Source organism: Myodes glareolus, chromosome 8, assembly GCF_982192425.1.
Source record: "Myodes glareolus chromosome 8, mMyoGla1.1, whole genome shotgun sequence".
Taxonomy (NCBI): Eukaryota; Metazoa; Chordata; class Mammalia; order Rodentia; family Cricetidae; genus Myodes; species Myodes glareolus.
In genome coordinates this window covers 26073543-26097664 of record NC_142033.1, presented here as the reverse complement: position 1 = coordinate 26097664, position 24122 = coordinate 26073543, and the positions used below count along the sequence as shown (strand labels likewise).

The window sequence follows — 24122 nt, the reverse complement described above, 5'->3', positions numbered from 1 at the left end:
TCAGGTGTTCAATTTATGACTTTAGAAAAAAAATGACAAATGAGCATTCAACAAAATATTGCTTCTTTGACACCTTGAAACTTCATTCATTGTTGAAAGTAAAGTATTAAAAATAGGAACTTGTTAGTTATTCTATACAATTTTAAGGGAGTAGGGCAGATTACAAGAGTTGTTTTCTTAATAAACAACTTCATCTTGAATATATAAAAGCTATCTGTCTATTCCATACCATAACCCTACAGAATTGAAAAGGTCTATGATCACATTGTCTTCTTGCAGGTGGGCAGAAAGGGTACAGTTACTACTTTGTAATGGAGAAAAGTAAAAGGAGTAAACAAAATATTTAAGATAGACGATGTCTTTGGATCGTTTCTCTGGTTTTAGAAGGTTCTTAGTAAAAATCTGCCTTTTTACACTGTTATTATAGCTTAATATAAAATAATTGAAAAATTATTGAAAAGTATGTGGGAGAAAATTAGTGAACTAATATAGAATTAGATCCTAAATAGAAAGATCAATCTTATATCCTGTTCAAAACTTTTTGGGTTCAAAGGGATCCTAAAAATCCTTGATCATCACTGATTTAATTATCTATAAGTGAGACTACCAATGTCATGTATGACCTTGAACCCAAAAAATTATATGTTCAAACAAGATAAAAATGGAATGGAACAGAATGGAAGGTGAGTGAAAGAAAAGAATTATCATGGTAAAACTGATTAGGATAAACAGAATATTCATCATCCTTACTATAAATAACGAGAGGCTGAACACTGAAGTTTATTGTTCTGCGGTTCCTGAGGAAGAATTATATTCTCTTATTTTATTGAATCATTAAACTTTAAGTCACAAAATTTTTGGCCCTCCAAATTTGGTGATCAAATAAAAATATAAGCACATTAAAATCAGAAGTGTGAGGCACAGTGCAGAATAGCAATCAAGTTATTTTAAGAGCTTATCAGAATACTTTTGTTAGCTTGCTGTCAAGAAGAAATGCTGTTTGAAATATTTCTCTGAATGATAAATAGGCATTCAAGAGAGATCCAGCCTTTCATCTTGTCTCGGATCTGTCTCCTGCTTCACAGTTTGAAAGCATACTGATTTTAGATTTCTAGTCTCAGTTACAGTCACCATACCGAACAGCCCAGGTTACAGTGTCATCCAGGTGTCCCAATACAAGAACACGTACTCCATTGCCAGAAGGAAAAAGATGATATGTTTAGTGGGAAAACTGTCTATTGAAATGACAGGGCTTCCAATCCTACCATTAGAAGTTCATTCGTATCAAAAATCATTGTTATCAGTCTCCATCTTCAGGAATTCATAAAGAAGAAAATGAATTACCCTTTAAAAATGATTATTTTTCCAAGATTTTAGGTTCTGGTTGTCTAAATAACCATTAAGAGCAACTTCTCTGAATTGTTCCACATAGAACATGAAAACCCTATTTGCTGTTCATCTTTCTTGAATCAGAAATAAAAGGCTGAAGGAATGGCACTTTTTGGATTATTATGCATATGTTGAAATTCAACCTTAGATCCTTATCATATTTTTGATTGGAGCATATTATTGCACTTTTTAATATTCTTGATTATTTCCTAGATTGCAAACCCAGCTGATTGTGGCCTATCAAGATTTATCCTCATCCCTTGGGGAATGACTTTAATTCTCTGACCAAGTCTTATTCATTGCATGTTGTTTATTTGTTACACATTCACACTTAACTATGAAGAACTTGAAGGCAGTTCTCATCAACATATCCCCTGTTCTATCAGTGCCTATGTTGCTAGAGAAATAAATCTCATTTCTGCAGCAAGTATACAGGTATGAGGAGGTAATAACCAGAATTCAGATTAAGTCAAGAGCATTTTTAGATAGCTACTTTATTCTTAGCCTAATTTCAGCTTTTTTTAAATTTTGTTTCCTCCTTTGAATTGTGGCAGCTACTTTGGTTTTGATTGTTTGGGAACATTGTTGTTACTACCAAAATTAGCATTTGATGGATATTTTATCACAACACATAATTCTATAATTGTTTATCTCTGCCCGAACAATTTCAGTAGTAAGTGTACCCAGTGTTATAGTAGAAGCAAACAAGAAAAATGCCATCAGAAATTGGCCAACAAGCACACTTTAAAGATTATTTAAATGCTAGAGAGATGACTCAGTAGTTAAAGGCACTTTCTGATCTTCCAGAGGACGCAGATTTGTTTCTTGGCCCCCACGTGGTGGCTCACAACTACCTATAACTCCGGGTCCAGAGGGTCTGTTGGCCTCTTCTGGCTTTTGAAGAAACCAAATATGCATGGATGTGCATGTGATGTTCATATTTACATGCAGACAAACACTTAGACCCATAAAATAAAAATAAATCACCCTTTAAAAAAGCTATTCAAAACTGCTTTCACTTCTCATAGACTGCATCAATCTCTTATCACTTTTGCAATAACTAAAGAGAAATTATTTTTGTTGTTGGTTTTATTGAGCTCCACATGTGTCACATACAGGTAAAACTTCAGCATCTAGTTTTACCTGGCACTGTAAAAAATAAAGTACCACTTAAGCACTTTTACACACAGTTAGCTCTCTCCCATTTCCAGGAAGACCAACTTATTTGTGTCTCCAAACTAACTAACTGGTAGGCTTAACTTTTCAGCTAAAAAACAGTGACAGATGGTCTGTAAACATTGAACTTCTTGGACGTCGTCAGCGATTTCACAGCTGCTAGAAGGGAGGTTTACAAATCAGAAGTCAGTTCCAGGAAAGAGAAAGAGACAAGGTAGACAGATTCCTGGAGAACAGTTTCCGAATTCAAAGTGACCTCCATCAATTGGGGAAAACAGCCAGAAGCAAACGGAACCGGCTGCACCAGAGACTGGTACAGGGCAGGGCAGCCATGGAGAAAAGACAGAAGAACCTTTGCACCCAAAAGGTGAAGGACAACAGGTTCTGTGTAGGTTTACACCTAAAAGGTTCAAGAATTGGCAACAAGCTAATTTAGATTTCATGTTTCTCTCTGCACAGACAATTGATCACCACTCGAGTATAATCGCCTCCCCCCCGTGTGAATGCAGGTTGTGGATTGAGATCCTCATCTTTCATAAAGGATTGCTCCCTCTAGGGGATGCTGGTCAATAAGTAGGACTCAGTAAGGTTGCTCGAAACACCAAACCGCTTTGAAGAGGTGATATTTTTACATTAGATGAATCTGCAGAGCGAAGATTTGATTACTAACAGTTTCCATCTTTTCTATAGCAACGTATTCCCAGAGTAATCTCTGTCTTTACACTGTTTGTGAAATAGTAGGTCATCATGTGCAATTACCCACTCTTGTTCTTACTGATGCAGCCTTCACTTGAAGTAATACTCAACTTGGGTACCACTAACCGTGGTCTCCAAGGCTGCATGAGCTATAAAAGGCTGAGGGCAGAAAAAAGAGAAAAGTGAATTGTAGATACCGATTCTTCTCATTTTATCAGGAAAAAGGCTTTGTGTACCCAGGAATAAAGAATGCTATAAATTTTTATTCAAGAATATTTAGTTGTTTTCATGTGTATTCATGATTATAGTGTAAAGATGAGTCTCCTACAGTGTATGTGTGTCATTCCTTACAATTTGTGATCAGTAACTGATTCTGACGAGCTCCAAAGACTAAGAAAGTGTTCTCAGGACTGAAGTGGCTGAGACAGAATTTTGTATTATGCAGTGACTATTTATCTTAATACCTCTAGGAATTTCATCCAGTGTGGCCAGCCTTTTCCCTTAGTGGGACCTGAGTAAAAATAGCGAGAAGTGAAATGAAAACCAATTTTAGAACTCAGCTTGTCTTCCCATATTCATAGCCTTACTGTCTGAACTGCTTTGAAAGTACACTCCAGAATTTAAAAAATCAAATAAAATACCCAGAGAACTGAAATGGAATGTTATTCTGGGAAGAGCACAAGCAGAGGTATTGTCTGTAATAAAAAGCTTTAATAGCTTCACTAGAATTCATTCAGAAATTCTTTCTTTTCCAATATCTATCATTTTCCACTTGTATTCTGGGATTTCTTATAAGATAAACAATAATCAGAAAAAAAACTAAACAGTGAGCCATTAGCTTCTTGTTTATAAAGAATTCTCTTAAGTTTGTTCATTATTTATTGCACAGATTTTTTTATATTAGTATAGGAGTGTGTGTGTGTGTGTGTGTGTGTGTGTGTATGTGTGAGGGCAGGCCAGAGAAACCAGTTTATCAAAAGTCTCCCTCAGCTGTTTTCCATCTTTTTGGGAGGAGGGTTTGGTGTGTGCAGAACATATGCTACTTTTTGCAATATTTTTATAGCATTTTTTTTCCAAAGTTTTGAAATTAAAATACACTCACATCATTTCTCCCTCCAACCCCTCCTATACACCCTACCTTACTAGCTAGGCTTTGCTCTTTAATTCTTGGCTTCTATTTCCTTAATTATTATTGTGTGTGCACGTGTGTGTGTGTGTGCGCGCGCGCATTGGTATATATTCTTAAATGTATAACTACAACATGCTAAGTCTATTTAATATTAGTTGTATGTATATGATTTCAGGGCTTGTTTAGAGACTGGGTTTCTCATAGATCCTGGAGCTTACTGATTTAGCAAGACAAAGCAGTCAGCTGCAGAGACAAGCCTTCTGCTCCACTTCCCAGTGCTAACACTCACTGCCGCATTTGGTCTTTCACTTGGGTGGTTGAGGGCTAAACTCATGTCCTTGTGCTTTTATGGCTAGTACTTTATCAATTAAACCATCTCCAATCCCTCATTCTACATCTTACATTATTTAAAGCTAGTTAATATATTGTGTGAAAAGATCTCTCCTTAGTTTATTTTCCAATTAATTTCTGTTAGTTATTGTGTGAGGAAGGTATAGAGATGCAGGAATAAATCCTTACACTTTTTTGTATTTGAAGGGGTATAAATACTTTGAGTATTTTTCTATTTTTAAGGTTTTGACATTAGTTCATTTTAAGTTATATCTTTCATTTTATATTTAAATACTTACTTAGGGTTATTATAAAGGGTAATTACTTGATTTAAAATATCAACTTTACTCTTGGCTTGAAAGTGTTGGAATAAAATGAATGCTGTAGTAGACATTATTTACATACAGTTCATTTTTAAAATATTTTATAGAGTAAATGTGTCAAACAACCATAAGCATATGAAAAACTAAAACATAAGTGTTTTTGCTTTAGAATTTCCACTTTTATCTTAAGGACATTGCTTTTACCTTTAAAGAATTAATGCCCTGTATGTGTATTTCTTTATTGAAAAATAACATTCTGGCAGACATATTGTGTGAGTTACAGCTGTCCTCACATTGCACATGAGAGACGATTTAAATGAACATACAGAATAACATCAGCCAGTAAATGCTGAGTACTTAACTAGTGAAACATTTGATGGAGTTCTATGCAAATTCCACACAGGATGTCTAGAAGACAATGACTTATTTACTCAAAGATCTGATATTTTCAACTTTAGTGCATTGACAGGCTACATGATCCTTTAAATTAATTTTCCAGTTTCTCACTTTTATGGTTAAAATACTTGTTAGTTTACCAGTATCTTACCAGACAAAGATTAACTATTTACAAAACATTAACACTCCTCTTGACAAATGTCCCTTTATTGCATTTAAAACACTTCCTATATGCAGAGAAGAGTTTTGCCTTGCAAACTAGATCTAGTTTACTTTTATTAGAAGGTAATTATACATCTGTATGTAATTGTATAAAACAATGTGGAGCTATCATGTATGCCAGTATCTTGTGAATCTGAATATCACAACCAGGATATTGATCTGCAATGATCCACCCAGCTTATTCAGATTTCATCAGATTTTTTTGTAGCTAAATAGTATTTGTGTGTTTATTTATTGAGAGCAGAGTCATACCACCACTATCACAGTCAATACTCAGAATAGTTTCCTATTTCTATGGCTGCAGGATATGACCACATTCCTTTGCCTCCTCATTCTGTCTTTGATCCTTAGCAACCACTCATCTGTTCTCCTTTTACATAATTAATATATATATATATATATATGTGTGTGTGTGTGTGTATATATACATATAATATGTATGTGCATGCATATACATCTATATAAATGGAATTACAGAGTATGTAGCATTTGGGCTTTGACTCTTCTCTCCCAGTATAATCTTTAGAAATTTGGCTAGTTTTTAAAGCATGCAATGACTGCTTTTTTTGATTGCCTAAAAGTCTTCCGTAGAAAGTAAGATATTTGGCAGACTATTTGACTATCTTATTAAGCATCAGTTAAAAGAAATTCCGGCTCTTTCCTGTTTGGGGCTATTAGAAATACAGCTGCTGTGAATTTTCATTTACAAATTATAACATGAAAATGAATTCCAGTCACTCTGGAATCAGTGTCCAAGAATGGAGTTGCCAGATGACATGGTGACTTTTTCATTTAATGAGAATCTGCCAAACCTTTTTTGAGAGTAACTGTTACTTTATTTTCCTACCCATGGCATGTGATCAATCAGGTTTCTCTGCTCCCTTCCCCTATATTCTCTGCCGAAGTCATTTTCATTGTACAAATACAGTGTTATTGTGATCTAAGACATTCCCCTATAGATAATCACAGTTCTTTTGTGAACTTAACCCTTGTGAATCTTTTCTTTGAAAAGTCTATTTATCATTATCTATCTGTTTCTGAATGGATTTTCTTTGGTTTTAATATTGATTTTTTGCTTCTTACTGCTGATTTCTGAAAGGCTTTTTTATGGTTTAGATTAGTAGAATGGCAAATACTCATAGACTTATGAAAAATAAATTCTCCCAGTCTATAGTTTGTATTATGGTCATACTCATATTTAATTAGCCTGTATTATATATATCCTTCTAGTCTACAGTGTATGTGTTCATTCATGTATACCTATGCACTCAGCCCACCTCCTGATAAGATTCATTTTTGTCTTTCCTCAATCGCATTACCCTCTTCATCTGACATAAATTACAATCTAACATATCATTTTCATACATAGTCTAAACATTTAACATAATTATTCCTCTTATCTTTTCCATTTTGGGTCATTGATTTTGTAGGTAGCCGGTTGTCACTATAGTGCCAATATACTAGACACTAACAATATCTGTTAGCTAACACTTAACACTTTGTTACTTTAGCATTCCAAAGTTTGAACTAGTTGGAAAATGGAAAATATATATGTGTGAATGTGTATGTATATTCTTTAATACCATGAAGTTGATACTTTATTTAAAATTAATAACATATGATTTTCATATTGTTCAACCACCAGATTAGTATGCTTACTATGGTGTACTCTAATGAGTAATTGCCCTTTATTTTTATTGCAATTTAAATATTTTCATAGAATTTTAAGCAATATCAAATTCTTCTGCTGTGTCAACAACTGCTCTCCAAATGAGTGTTCAGTCATATTTATTGCATTTTGTTCTTTTTTACTTTTGTGAAAAAAGAAAAGCCTCAACATTTTCTGTGAACGAGGGACCATCTTTGTTTAATTTTCGCTTTCTTTAGGCATTTTAACCTTTTCTTTGTCTGGCTTTAGCTTTGTGTTTTGTTTGTATGAATGGCAAGATTTGATTTATATATATATATATTTTAATTTTGATTTCAGTTTTTGTAAGCATGGGAATTCTTGCATACACCTTGGGAAAGAGAGTACCCTAGATATGGTTTACTCAACACCGTAAACTCTTTCCCATTTACTCAAATATGTGCATCGTTGAAATGCGTGTGCCAGTATTTTATTTTATTTTATTTTATTTTATTTTATTTTATTTTATTTTATTTTTTTAGTCTGTTTAGCTGCCTGCCTGTAATCAAGACTATGTCAATTGTTGTCATTCTAAATGTTTCCTTTCTTTTTATCAAGCACATTTGCCTGATTGACCTTTTTTTTTTCTCTGTCTTTCTATGGGGCTGCTCCAGGAGCCATGGCTAATCATCTTATAAGCAATGCTCTGCTTCGTCCGCATGGTACTAACAATCCCTATAATACATTGCTTGGGGAACCGGCGGTCTGTAACAACCCTTCTATCAGCATGTACAACGCACAAGGTGTGCTGGAGTTTCTCTTAAGTTTTCCAAGTGAGAGTCCCACTTTATGGAGCTTTGATGAGCACATTCGATTTTCTTTTCTCCTGCCTTTCTTTGGTTTTGGAAGCAGACACACAGACTCCTACATTCTGCTCCCCTTGGTGCTTTTATTTTCCATTTTCCTTAGGCTTCCTTAGTAAGAAGTAGATGCCTTCCGATAAGCAAATGCCTGAGTCATCAGTGTGTGTTTGTTTTCCTGTGCTGTTATGAAATGTATTGTGAATTGTCAGTACTTCCCTGTTATTCATTTATTTCTATATTAAATACCTGTGTACTTATTGTGAGAAATGAGAATATTTGTCTAAGGTAAGTAAGATAAAGGAAGACTTGATTCAGTACTCTTAATGTTTTAAGAGTGGGGAAATAAATCTTTCTTTGCTGTATCATGAAGTTCACTGTGGGTACAAAGCATTAGTATTGATGAAAGCATTAGATTAACTCCAGGGAAAAGTACATTGACCTAAGCCATAGGGAAAGAGCAGCAGGCTGGATAGCAGAAGCCATCTCTCTTCTCCCTCAGCTCTCGCAAGACCTATAGGAGTTGTTCCAGGCAAGCCACAAAAAGCAAACAAACAAACAAAAAAACAACAACAAAAAAATTACACCATACTTATTGTGAAGATGGTTTCTCTGTGCATTGTCTTGCTTAAAATTATATAAAAATCAGCTCTTAAGAAAAAATAAGCATACATTTTTTAAAGTCTTCTAGGATAAACATTTTTTTTAAAAAAATCTTCCACAAACATAAAAGTTTGCTAGGAACACACAGCATTTTTAAGTATCCTATTTCTGTGAATGTAAAAAGACCCCAAAAATTGCTCAAGTAAATGTTGCACAAAATAAAACCCCCCTACTGATCCACTTATTTAAAATGATGTTTCCTCAAAGATTCACCAAGATAGGGACTTCTTTGGTTCCTTTAAATCGAATGTGATAGATTAGCATTCTATTTCTGTTACAATCAAAGGGAGGTTTTTTTCTTTGCTTGCTTTTCACTTAATCTGAGGTGAAGGATTATAGCTGTAATAGTGTAAATGTGTGTCCCATTCTAAAAAGGGGTGTTCTCTGGTATTCCAGCGCATCTCACACCTTCTGGGTGTGCCCGCATGGCTCCTTTCCCTGTGCAAAGAATTTTTTGAAAATTATTTTTAAAGTTTTAAAGTTATCCATTAAATGGTGACTTTGAGATATTTGCAAATAAGTCATTGTGCAAGCCCTCAGCCCCATCGAGTTTCTTGAGGACTGCATGTCTGAGACTCACAGACCTAAAGAATCTAAAGGAGGGGCCTAGAAATGAACTCCTTACTTGCAGATGTCTGTAAGGTTCAGTTATTCCTGTAACAATGACCTCCACACCTCAAGATCCCATATATTTATGACTGAAGTGCTCAGTCTGTTTTTCATGTGTGTCTATAACTCCCTGGCTATGCGGCTTAACTCAGTTTCTGGAGTAAAGAGGAGCCCAGGACTCTTTTTTTTTTGTTGTTTTATGATCTTTTAAATATTGAAAGCAGCCAATGTGTTTTCCTTTGTTCCTCCATGTCCCTTCATCAAAGAGAACAATCAGTGTGAGACAGTGTCTGGACCTTCTCCTGGTCACCCTCACCATACTGTTTGCTGTTTGTCAGGGTCTCTTTGCCGTTGTGGTACTCTGTGAATTGTGCCCAGCATGGTCTGCCATATGTGATTTGGCAAAACAATCTGGTAAAAACAAAACAAAACAAAACAAAACACAAACAAAAAATCCAAACATTTTACTTTGTCCTTCTTTATTTTCCATAGGCAGTGATAAGTAAATATGTCATTATAAGCAATTTAAAACAAGCTGTGATATCAGTACATTTTCAATGATGCTATGTGACTATTTGTATTATATTTTTTAATTAGATATATTCAACATTATTCCTCTTACACAAGATGTTGAAATTGTTTTACATACTGAATTTAAATTATCTTTGTTTTGCTTTATTGATTTTTTACACATAATTTATAATTGCTTATATAAGGAAAAGCTGTCAATTATTAATTAAAATTTTTTTCCCTAAACTAATATTTACCTTTCCATCTTCATCCAAAACTGAAGGAGTCTTTAAAATAAGAAATACATGTAAAACTTATTAAATAAGATATTTCTGGTGGTGAAACTCTATAAGTAATCTCAATGATAAAGTTTAAAGCTATCCTGAGGTAACTTAGACAAAATGAATATAAAGATATGGATGCAAAATTTTTACAATGTAAAATTTAAAATATCATATGCACACAGTGTTTTTTATATCATCCATAACTAGACATTGTTATATAAAGTTATTAATAAATATACAAAGGCTTCATCCAGATGAATTTGTCTTTTTTTCAGTAAAGTTAATAAATTCTGTGAGCTATTTTTAAATAAAAAACTTAAGTAACTTTGTTTTTAGAGTCAAAGTTCAAATTACATAGCTATTTATGTTATAGTTCCTTTTAAGAAATTAAAGAACTGTAATAGTGCTTGAAGTAAGTTTTGAAAAACTAGCCAGAAATACATCTTGGTAATTGTTATATTGCTGCTAATCTTATGCTTTCAGATGAATGCACTTACATTCTTACTGGCAAGGGGAAATCTTACATGAAATATAGGTGGTTCGGTATGTACTGGAGTGGTTCATATTGAATTACCGCTTGATTTTGGTCTGTGGATCCTCTAAGTCAGTTGTGCCCATGCTGCTCAGGCACTGGAACATATAGAATGAAAGTATTCATACTTGCTTGCAATGCCTTTTACTTAAAATTTGTAAAAGTTTATTTATAGTATTATTGAAGTATATAGAGTTAGAAATAAAAATGAAGATTATACATCTGTATTATGCCTATGTAAGGAAATATTTAAAATCTCATGCATAGTATTTCTGGACCATTATCTTCTTGTCAGTAAGAAAAATTCAACTTTTTTAAAATTTTATTTTGTTATTTTGGTTTCTTGAGACAGGGTTTCTCTGTATTTTGTAGTTCTGTCCTGGAGTTAGCTCTTTTCGACTAGGCTGGCCTCGAACTCACAGAGGTTCGCCTTCCTCTGCCTCCAGTGTGCTAGGATTAAAGGCGTGTGCCACCACCTCCTGGCTGAGAAATTCAATTTTTATGAAAATACGTTTCATTGAAAAACTTGTCAAAACAACACTGTATGGAGAAAACGTCACGATTTTACTAAAATAAATGAACTTTTCACAGTAATTGAATTCAAATCCAAAGATTTAAAGAAAGACATAAACTCGAGGACAGGATGCAGTGAAGAATACAACATGTTTGCTTGGACTGAGAAATTAAATAGACTATAAATTAATATTTCCTGATAGCTTCTAAAGCCTGTGGCACGGAACAAGAGATTGTAGAAAAGTCAAGAGAAGTCTCTGACCACCTTTCTGATTCTTGCTCTTTTGAATTAGCACTGTGGCATCAAGTCAGGTGCAGGCTCTTTTGATATTAGTTGCCTCACTTAATGAACCACAATGAGCTGGGAAGCATTTGACTTGTTGATAAACTGTTTAGCTGTTTATTTTAAATTCTCCTTCTAAGCTAATTCCAAGTTTTAGATGTGATTGCCTCTTCCTCTTAAAATGTGACGTCTTTTATGAAAAGTAAATCAATACTTAAATATAAAAACTCTTCCTTTAGCTAGTAAATATGACCAAAATGTGAAGATATAAAAATATCAACTCATAAGATTGTACAATTTGTATACACTAACAAAAATCTCAAAAAATAAAACTCGTTGAATTTCAAGCTGGAGTCTGCTAAAGTGATATGGCCCAGGAGTTGTCCTGATTTTATTTCCAGTTATTTTAACTTCCCTTTAAACAAAACAGCAAAAATAATTATTGTTCTGCTCTGAATTACAGATAGGTTCTCCATAGAGTAAATTTCTTGGGATTATCTTTTAGAACATCTACTCGTAAAATATTTTGTTAAGTATGATGATACTACAATCCAAAGGAAACTTCCTATTGAGGATGAAAACTTTTCTTCCACATATTGGGAGACAAAATACTAAGTGGATTTAATTTTTTCCCTGTAGTTAAACATCTTCTTAATGTGAACCTCAAAAATGACAGCCTTGATCCTTTTATTTTAAACAGCTCAATATCTCTCCAGGTACAATGGAGAAAGTAACCCTTGTACAGGCAAAGAGAAGAGACACAAGTAACCAAAGAAAACAACTCCAGTTTTCTTTCTGTGTTTTATTTTTAATTCCACTAATGTTTTCTAAAAGTATATGGTGTTGCTTTAGCGAGTCCTTTCCACTATCACATATATATCGTATCACAAAGCAGTGATAGAAATAATCATAGTTTAGCCAGATGTACTTCTTTAATCCCAATACTTGGGAAGCAGAGGCAGGCAGATCTCTGAATTTAAGGCTAGTCTGATCCACAGAATGAGTTCCAGGACAGCCAGGACTACACAGAGAAACCTTGTCTTGAAAAAACAAAAAAAGCCAAAAAACAAAATAAAACAAAAAAAGCAAAAAGTAAAAGAAGAAGAAGAAAGAAAGAAAGAGAGAAAGAGAGAGAGAGAGAGAGAGAGAGAGAGAGAGAGAAAGAAAGAAAGAAAGAAAGAAAGAAAGAAAGAAAGAAGGAAAGAAAGAAAGAAGGAAAGAGAAAGGAATAGTCAAGTTCATCCTCGTTTTATTCTTTGGTTCATGTGACAATTTTAAGTGTAATGTAAATGAATATGAAATTTGCAAGCTATAGAAACACTAAAGCGTCATTGGACTGGTGTGTATTAAGGTGGAGGATTCTTATATTTTGACTAACATTTTAGTATTTGAATTATGAAAAACCATGTAACACAGACCCATGGATTTGGGGGCAGTGGAAATGATATCCTGTGACTCTTTTTTCTGCATATCATCAATTTGCTTTTGACTCACGTTTCTCCTATTGTCGCTGTGAGCTTACTCGTTGTTTTTTCTTTCCTTTTCTTCATGCTGTCGTTTAGAGCCCTACAGAGAGACAAGTATGGGAGTAAAGCTAAACATTGCATATCAAATGTAATTTTTTTCAGTTCACTTTTATTGCATCACATATAGATGATGTAGTTATTAAAAACAGTTCATCTCACAATTTTCAAAATGAAAGAGCCTATAAATCGACTTCTATAAATATCTGCTAATAGAGATTAGACGCTTTGTTGTCTGATTCTTTTATTCTGTCACATAATCAACGTAATTGTTAAGTCTCATGTAGTGTTTGTGTGAGTTAAATTGTTTTTAAATTAAGCAATTTTTTTTGCAAAGTAACCCATAAACTTTTAATTTTAATTAGTGCATCCCATCATTAAAAATGTGTCCCATTGCAACATGCCCACCTTATTTTCTATGGCTGTTTTAAGTCCAATAGCAAATGCATTGACAACAAAAATAAAAAATAAACAGCGTGTTTCAATGCATCAGCACCACACTCATAACCTTCACGCACATCGTCCCAGCCTCTCCAACGGCAATCACCTGTCATATGCAGCACTTTAAGAAAGCATTTACTTTTTTTCTTAACATTGTGAATTTGTGTACTGGATATTTTATGACATGAAAATAAATCGCTTCAGCCTATGTCTGTGGTGACTGCTTATTAATGGATTTCACGGGGTGCTATTTTTGAAATCTGTTTTACTTGATTGCAAAACAATGAAAAGTCCATATAAAATTGGCATCTATGTGACATGTTGTTTCAACGATCATCAAACTGGGTTTTCATGAACATACAAGTGCATCACAGATATAGGATGGGTGCTATATTTTCACAATTTAGAAGTGTATTGTGAGGCTTAAGAGAATTCTTCAAGTAAATTTTTTGGAAATACCCTTCCTTATTTATCAGCACTGGCTAAGTGTGTAGGTGGTTTTTTTTTTTTTTTTCCCTTTGTGGATGTGCTCAAAGTGATTTATGAAACTATTATAGATTCTTGAACTTCTGCTTATTCAAGGGAATGCAAAAACCTTGAAGAAGTTTGTGGTTAAATTTATTTCCCTGCAGCTGTTTCTTGCCAGAATAAAATGTTTATCTTCTCTCTAAGTAAATTTTAATAAATCCCAAGTCATCAGTCACTATAAGATGGTAATTTTTAATAATGATGTCCTGCTTTTAGGAATAAAACCCTGTGTTTTTACACATTCTTCTGCAGTATTTCTCAGTGACCCTGAATAATAACTTATGGGTTAATATATAGTAACAACTAAAGTGATTACAGTAGAAAAAATACAAAAAAAATCCAAACGCTTTTGAAAGTATTTATAAACTATTTTGATGTGCCACTTATTTGACTGGGCATTATTTCATGACTTGCAAATTTAATCTAATCCTTTTGTGGCTTTGTATGCAACAATTATTTTAATCTTCCTAAATTATATGTCAAATTACCAAAAGCTGCTTTTTTATTTTTGAATTACATATTCAAAGTGCCACACCTGAATTATGTTATAGCTATTTCAGAGATATGTAAAGTTAGAGATGATGATTTAACTGACTTTGATGTGTATAAATTGAAAGCAACAAATGACTATATAAAAACTTATTTTAATTTGCCAGTTACAGCTAAATGCACTTCATGTATCAAATTCTGTTTGTGTGAAATTGGAAATTAATAGCATAGTTTTCTTTAAAATTTCTTTCGAGTAGTTCTTTTCTACTTAAAACATTTCTGTTAGTTTTTGAATTTTATATACATACATGACATGTATATACAAATCTGACATGTACAGATTTAATATGCTTTTGTTTCTTTCCATTTTATATTTAAGATGCTAGCAATTTATACATATTTTAGATTCCATGACTGTTTCTACTTTTGTGTTTGTGTGTGTGTATGTGTGTGTGTGTGTGTTCAATGGCTCATTGAATATAAATGTCATAGTGTCTTGTAATCTTTTTCAGAGGGGCTTCTGAACAATGCCAGGGATACAAGTGTCATGGATACTCTACCACTGAATGGTAACCATGGCAACAGTTACAGCATTGCTGGCGGTGAATACCTGAGCAACTGTGTGCAAATTATAGACCGTGGCTATAACCACAACGAGACCGCCCTAGAGAAAAAGATCCTAAAGGAACTCACTTCCAACTATATCCCTTCGTACCTGAACAACCACGAGCGCTCCAGTGAACAGAACCGGAATATGATGAACAAATTGGTGAACAACTTAGGCAGTGGGAGTGAAGATGATGCCATAGTCCTGGATGACGCAGCGTCCTTTAACCATGAGGAGAGTCTGGGCCTGGAACTCATTCATGAGGAATCTGATGCTCCCTTGCTGCCCCCGAGGGTTTACTCCACCGAGAACCACCAGCCACACCATTACAGCAGGAGACGGCTCCCCCAGGACCACAGCGAGAGCTTCTTCCCTCTGCTAACTGACGAGCACACAGAAGATCTGCAGTCTCCGCACAGGGACTCTCTGTACACCAGCATGCCGGCCCTGGCCGGCGTGCCCGCTGCAGACAGCGTGACCACCAGCACCCAGACCGAAGCCGCAGCGGCCAAGGGTGGTGACGCCGAAGATGTTTACTACAAAAGCATGCCAAACCTGGGCTCCAGAAACCACGTGCACCCGCTGCACGCCTACTACCAGCTGGGGCGCGGCAGCAGCGATGGATTCATAGTTCCTCCCAACAAAGACGGGGTCTCTCCGGAGGGAACTTCCAAAGGACCCGCGCACTTGGTCACTAGTCTATAGAAGATGGCACGGAGATGGCACCCAGCAGGACTGCAAGCACCCAGTGGACCATTCTGAGTTGACAGAAGCGGTGGTCAACCTGTGTACTCCGACATCTGATGCTGTTCTCGAAAGAGAGACTCTCTGACTTTTTTTTTTTTAACTTGAATTTTTAGTCGGCCCAGGGGAGAAAGCTAACTGCTGAGACCCTCCTGGGCCCCGTTCTTCCCCGTCCTTTCCCCTCAGATGGAGACTTCATTATGTTAATGAACGAGATATGAAGAAAATGGCGCTTATTGTGGCCTTGTTGAATTATGTTGTGTTTGTTTTAACATCTCTGATGCTCTGTTACTAGAATCACAAGGACCTGTTGTTTTGTTTTGTTTTGTTTTTTAAAAAAAGGCCAGAACAACGGTTTGAAATTAGTAACAATGCTGCATCTCGATTGGAGTGCTGGCCGGCCGTAGAAGCAAGCAGAGCAGAACTGTCTGACCTAGCGGTTCATGGTCACTCACAACCTGAGTTCACCACAGCGGGAACAGCTGTGGGAAACAAAAACAAAACAACACAATGAATAATCTGACGGAGGGGAATTCTAGAATTATATGCTAAGTGCATATTTTATGATTTGCTGTATTAACTGATGATAAAACTAATGACAGAAACAAATTGAACAATTTCTATGTAATGTACAGATACTAGCATCGCGCATATAGTCGGCTTTCCGTTCCTCCAGAATTTGAGTCCTGTTAATGTAGTGGCGAAGAAGAAATTTTCTTTTGTGCTAGTCTTGCAAGTTTGTCTACCAGTAAAAGAGCCAAGTTTCCTTCCTTTCTTGTTTTCTTTCTTTTTTTTTCTTTTGTCCCCTCCCCCCCTCTTTTTTTCTTTAAAAATTCACCTGGCAAAAAAATAATAATAATAAAGAAATGAAGCTATCACTTTATAAGAATCATTTTCTAGTAATGCAAACAAATTATTTTTTACAAAAAATAAAATAAAATAAATAAAATTAGACGTCCTTCCCTCACGATATATCTTTATCCAGCCCGAATATTTCCAGAACCGTTTTGCCAATTAGAGCAGGACAAACTTTATGTTTCCCGGGCACATCTGTTGTAATGCAAAGCATATTTGGCAAGCAGTTCATCACCAAGGCAGTAGCGATGATTCTAGAAGCGATGATTATAGAAGAGGTGTCTATAGAGCTAGAGGGGCTTCCGCATGTGAAAAGCTGTATTCCATAGGCGTCCCAGTGCCGAATGCGCAGCGTGACCCCCATGAGGGTGCCTGCACTACCAATTGTTAGAGGAATTTCACTCCCTCGTAGTGAGAGTTGAAAGGTCAAATTAATTTGAAATGATTTTTTTTGAAGTCTTCTGTTAACAGGAAAATTTATTTATTTGACAGGATTTTAAGTAATGTAGGAATACAAATGGTCAATTAGCAGCACATATAATTTTTTTTAAATTTATGATCCATTTTGTATGGTCTCAAGTTGGATGACCTCATTACTAATCTTTGTTGTAAAAGTGAAACTTGTTTGCCAACCAATAAACAACTGATTGAGATTTAGAAGAGACTGTTTGGACGTATGTACTATATTATCAAGTATCCTTTTCAGTTTTCTTGCCTTTCCTTTCTTCCTTTTTCAGATTATAAGCTTTCCTTATCCTTTGTGATCCAAGCGAGCCACACCAAAGGAATCAAACTAAGTTCAGTATACAAACACAGCATGGTACAGGTTTTGCAGACAAAGTCAACCAAGGAAATGGAATGAGCTGAAGCAAGATGAGTAACTCACACTCAAGCAAGTTAACAAAGACTATTGTGTGCTTACTTATAAAGCGTTACTAGACATCTATTGCATCTAAAGACACATTCATTCCATGGTTTAAATATCACATTTGACAAAGTCAATGTGAAAGTCATCTCCCCCCCCCCCCACTTTTTGTAAGCTCCATTTTGATAGAGAAATTTGCAAATGTAAATTTACTCAATTGGCTAAGAGATGCAGTAGAAATAGCACAGAGCATATTCATTGTAGAGGAAGAGTAGAAGACCTTTAAAAATGAACACACAGTATTAGGTTTCTTTATGGCAATCTCAACGATAACTCCTTGTGTTGAATCTCCTCCTCCATCCCTCTGACTCCCATTTGTAGTCTTCTGACTCACATCCCTTTGTACCTTCATGCCTCATAAGTCTGACAGGTTTTACACTATCTTTCTGTTTTTCAGCTTATGAGAAAAAAATAGGACAAAACTAATTTCTTCAAAAGAACTTCTAAATGTTGTACTTCTGCCACTAGCAGCTTCTGAGCAAGGAGCCCCAGTTAGAATAAAACTCAAATGAACTTGCCAAATTATATTTTCTGTAGTACATTCTGCGGCTTACTTTACTAAAGTCTACACGCTAGCCATTTACAAATGATAGATCAAGATGGGAAGAGTTGAGAGTGGGACTAGCCAGTTACCCATACAAACTTTAAATCCTGTGACAGAAGAAAGCTGTGTTGGAGCAGAGCAAGTGTTATTCTGAAAGTCACTTCAGAATCCATAGATCATTCCATTTTAGTCAGCTGACATAAATATATTTTTTTTTTAAGTTCATGAACACTTTAGTTTGAAGGAGAAACAGTTGCATTGGAAGTAATTAGTTTCCCCTGTGGCTATAATGGTAATGATAGCACCCAAAAGTTGTTTAATTCATGTAATGTTTTTTACATATACATATGTATATATATGTGCCATATATATTTGGTAATCTAAATTTGGTAATCCCTTTGTGGGCCAATCTAAGGCAGCCTTGGAAAGATTCATTCTGTTCTGGGAACTTCAAGTAGTTGTGCTTTGATTTCAAAACTCTAAGTGAAAACAGTATCAGAGAAAAGCTTGTTGAACAAAATAATGGGAAAACTACTTGCTCAATACTCTGATATTGCTACGTTCCTATATGATACTTTTTGTTTCAGTACACAGAATTTGAGACAGGTAGCCTACCTATATCTACAGGGAACAGCTTGATGAAAGATTAGTCAGATACATAAACCAGTGTAGAAGGCCTTTGCATATTATCGGTTAACTTGGCTCTTGCATCAAGATGAAAGGGTCATTGTAGACCTCGCATACATATTAACTGCTGTGCTTCAGGAATAACTAAAATCCCCAAGTTTTCAGATGAAGGGAGTGTCTATTCCCTATTTGATTTTAATTAAACAAAAGAAAAAAGTGGGTAAAGAATTTGACTTTTCATCATTTCAGTAGAAATTTGTATATTCATTTAGTCCTGTTTATACGAGGTAAAGTTCTGAAGCTGCCTTTCATCCTCCCATCCACCATTTTATTATTTTATTAAAGTCACTGACCTATTAATACTATTAATTGTTTCCTCATTCTGAAACCTTTTGTTCTAGGTTTACAGCACCCTATGGCATTTGTGATATGCTTGTTTGCATGTCTTCCATGAAGTAGATTTCTATCAAATAGACTCTGTGTACATACACAGAACATTACTTAGCCAATTGAAAGAGAAAGTCATGTAAATGAAATAAACCAATTATTGCTTCCTAGTAAATAATATTTTTGTAATATTTTACACTTTTGAAGTTTTCTCCTTGTTGCAGTCTTAAGTAACGTGATACTTTGTCAGCTAATGGACCTCAGGTTTAATTGATTCTTGTAATGATGGCTTGTTGCATAGCTAATACTGCAAATTGATGACATTTATAGGTAAATAGAGATTCAGAGAAGACAATTGGTTGGAATTCAGTTAAATTTTGTGGACATTCCTCTTTGTTTTCAATACAGTAAATTTGAACACATGGGAAATAAATGTCCAATTCTTATGTTAGAATAGTCTTAATGTATCAAAAGAATTGGCATGAGAACAATTACATTGAGATAAAAAGTCAGGGAATTTATTAAACAAAGGCAGGTAATTAAATTACTCATAATTTCCTGTAAAGAAAAGTCCATTGTGACTCTATATTCAAACATATTTTGTCATGTGTACTGTTTTAAGACCACCAACATAATTTTAAGAATTGGCACAGTAAAACAATATTTAAAAGTTAGACTTTTAATCTTCAGTGTTAACTGAATGTGATAGATACCCTGATTTTAAAGGTAACATTAAAACTTTCATCAGTGACCTGCTCCAGTTTTTTGAAAAGAGGGAAAATATAGCTCAAGTATAGATCAACTCTAAATTTTACCCTCTTCATATTAATGAAAATATTCATTTTTTGAAGTTGTTCATTAGTATTTAAATAAATCCTTTTCCTTGTAATATTTTTTGGGTAAAAAAACAAACAAAAACCATTTTAACTATAAACAGACATCAATTCAAATTTAAAGAGTCAAAAGTAAACAACCTGAAACTCTAATCTGATTTTAAACAAATGTGTTGTCTTTAAAACAAATGCCAAAACCCACATTGACATTAGTGTTTTACTCTAACATAAATAATTGCTTAAAAATACTAAATACAAACGTCCCAGTATCGTATAGTCCAGAATATAAAAATTTAATTTCAGTTTTAGTATCTCATAACTTGTCACATAAACAATTACTGTGCATTTCTAATTAAAATTTAGATTTCCTCACATCAAATTTTAGGAAGCTGAAGACATGGAAGGGATAAAAGCACATGGAAAAACAGGTTCTGGGAACATTTTTGTATAAATGAATTCTATGAAAGAATTTTCTTGAAGTTCATAAAATAGCCTCAAAAGAGTAAACTTAGTATTGTAATCAGAAAATCTTAAACCATCTTAATATTTTTAGACATCCATACTTTCATTTGTAATCCAAAAGTGTCAATAGTTGTAATAGTGACTTGTGTCCTGGTTAAGCCATAGGGGACACATATCCACAACAATCATTTACCCTGATGATATCATGTTTGCTTTAAAAAGAAAATCAGTCTTTTGTCTTTCACCTGTACGTGTGTTTACACAATTTAATTTTTTATAAGTTTTCAGAGGAAGTAACTTTTTTACAATTTTTAACGTGGTGTGTTTTATTTCCAATCAGCAAGGTAGTTACTATAGTTTTTATGTTCTCATTTTAAGTAATTACCCTAGTCTTTTCTCAAGAACGAAAAAAGCATGTTTGCCTCCATCATTTTAAAATTGTTATTAAAATGACGTTTCTAAATACTTTCTTTTTGTTCTTTACCTGTCTTAGCAGTATGTCGACTGTACTTTTTCTCATTTGTAACTTTCCTGTACCCTATAGAGCATGCTTAAGGTAAACAAAATCTGGTTTAATGTGAAGATTGCAAAAAAGAGTTGAAAGACACCAACTTTTTTCAATAAGCTAGTCTTTTTAAAACCAAAGTATGAATAGAAGGAATCAGAACCAGATTGACATATTTTGTCCAGCTACCCAAGACGTACGTTAGAACTATAGAGAAAAGGTTTCTGGGGGGGGGGAGAGGTGAATGAATAAAAGTCACTTAAAATGATAAAAAGCTTTTGAACCTGATGCTACTGATGTGCTAAGAAAAAAAATTGTACTATCCCATATTTTTATCATTTTAATACCACAGAAAATGCAACACACTTTAGTGCTTTTTAGGTATTTCTCATAGGGTTAGATCTTGTTGTAAAGACATTTCAATATGTCGTAAGTTTTTCTAAGATATAAGTATTTTGCTTCAATTAACCTTCCCTCTCTGCTCTGCAGACTGCTATACACGAACACACTTAATGCTACTAGTGGCTTTGTGGTCTTTAAAGCTTTGGTATGGCTCTCTAGTGTACATTGAATTGATATTAGAAGCGTGTACAAAATAGCCAGCCAATATTCTTAGTACAAAATAACGTGTTCTATATATTAATATTGTTGACTTTCCAAATTCCTATCATGCTGAAAGTACTACCCTCACGTCCTATCTTCAATTACTCTAGTCAGTTCACTCAGTCTGCAGAGTTGCACGCGGGTTGGTCTATTAAAATACCAGGCAATTCAAAGCATCTGAAGAGATTCCCAATGCTTCCTTCATCCTAGAGTGTTGAAGGGAAGATCTTGAAGGAAAAAGTTCACTCAGGTTCTGAAAATCTGAGTTAGACATTGTTCTTTAGACTCAATTCTATATTGGAATGCTACAAGTTTCAATCAAAAGAGGAGGTTGCCCAGAATTTACTTAACTCAGAATCAGAGTATTTACACTCAAAGGACTTAGATATGTTTTACTAGCCCAACACTGCCAAAGTTCATGCTGCATTAAACAGAAAAAAGCTGTAAAAAAAAGACATGCAGTAATTTTGTAAAGCTTAAAAGTTAATATTTTTCCCCTTATGGTTGAAACAGGCAAAATGATCCTGACAACATAATTGATTTGACTTCAAGAGATGTCTCACAAAATTACTGTATCAACGAGACTTAGGAGTAGTGATTTTTTTTTTCAGATTTAGAACACAGCAGCTAGGATATCATGACTTCTTATGCTAAAAGCAGAATATCATTCTATAGTATTGTTTTCAAAGTCTCAAATTTCAACTCTCCCAGTGGCTGATGATTTCACTGACATTTTGAATCACAAAAGTCAAGGAAAATCACTGAATGTTGGTTTTCACACCCCAGTGGAGCGTAAAGATTTCCTTTACCATCCTGAATAATAAAAGATGTTGAGTCTTAAAGAACTATTGATAGCAGGGTGTGTGTGTGTGTGTGTGTGTGTGTGTGTGTGTTTGTGTGTGCTTTGTAAACATGTCTCCTTTGTCTATGTATTCTAACATGGATGTTAATATTCTAACATCTAATATGCTCTTTAAACTACTGTAGCACAAATAATACAAAGCCTGAGACAGATATTGGGGTTCAGCCTGAAGATCAGAAAAGCAAAAACAGTCAAGAGCCCTTTCTTCTTTGAAATCTCCATCCGAAAAAGAGCAAATTCCTATTTCTCTCCTCATAATCCTTTCTTGTGCTGGGATTAGAAGCATGCACCACCACTGCCAGGCCTCTGTGGCTAACTAGTATGGCTGCTGGGATTAAAGGTGTGTGCAACCACTACCTGACTTGTATGGTTGACTAGTGTCATTGTTTTACATTGACCTTCAGGCAAACTTTACTTATTAAAACATAAATGATATACCACTATAAACTGTAAAGTCAAAAACAGTAAAACCAGGTTGTTTTCCGTTGACATCTTTGAACAAATTTTACATGAGACAGATAATTGGGAAAGTTTTACATATTGTATTTCTTCAGAAGATTTAAATTTAATTCATGATATGTCTCTTAAAAATAGTTTAATTCCAAGATTAACAACTAACCAGGCTATTCCTCACAAATATGAAAGATCACTTTTAGAAGCAAACACACAACTATTTCAACTTTGGTGTCAGAGAATTCTCCGGTAATCACATGACATTCTTCTGACCATGCACAGTAAAATATCAAGCTTTTGGATCCCCACTTCCCTCTTGTACAATCTTTTTATCTTTTTTTTAGTGCTTTGTACAATCACTTGTAAAATCATGAGCTTCAAACGTCAATAAAATGTCAGTAAACAATCACTGATGTAGTTCCTGTTGTCATGTGGGGACTTGCAGAGTTTTGGTTTTGAGGGAGTATTTCAAGTTATAGGATTATAACTAATAATGTATTTCCTGTGCCTCTCGTACTTCAACCCTGCCAACCTTCTCTCCCATACTCGACATAAAGTAGGAGGACTTGCTTTTCTTTTGTTTTTAAAGAACTGTTACTATTTGAAGTATCTGTCAGACATTTGTAACCTACCGGAAGATAAGTGTGATTCATTTACTTTTTGATCTTGAAGCTTGCCATCAAAAATATATAATGAAATTTAGCCTTATATCTTCTGTGTCATTTTAATTTCCTTATCCAAACAGAATCATTATAGCCAGTCGTGGAACCCTGGGCCAAAGGAGATCTTCCAAGCTCTGTGTTGTTGCAGGTTTTTCTTTGAAATAAGGGAACACTATGGATTAGTAAATACTTTGGATTACATAATTGATATTGTATGTTTATCATTTCATGGCATCAGGGATTTTGATTATTTTTAAATTATTATGTTACATCATATAAATGATCATGTGCAAAGAACCCACCACGCTTTCATTTTAATCAGAGAGGTAAGGTACTTAATGAAATATCGAACAATGGATCTTGAGGATTTTCACTGGGCAGTAAAGTACACACATGGAAGGCTGTTGCAAACAATCTATACTGAGTGGACACAAGTGAGAGCAAGAGACCAGCAAAGATTCCTTACATCTTTCTATCAGTTGAAGCATTCCTTAGACAAGCCTGCCTTGGCTTTTGTTTCTGACACATAC

The 24122-nt window shown here is 34.6% G+C and overlaps 1 protein-coding gene across 1 annotated transcript in view; it reads left to right on the top strand.

Annotated features, from left to right (window-relative positions):
* Adgrl3 (adhesion G protein-coupled receptor L3) overlaps positions 1-23638 on the top strand; it is a 722793-nt gene extending 699155 nt beyond the window's left edge. The window contains 2 exon segments of the mRNA XM_087908936.1: positions 13105-13122; positions 15036-23638. Of these exon segments, the coding sequence (XP_087765062.1) occupies positions 13105-13122; positions 15036-15835 (818 nt within the window). The 3' untranslated portion in view covers positions 15836-23638.
* The last annotated feature ends 484 nt before the right edge of the window (positions 23639-24122 follow it).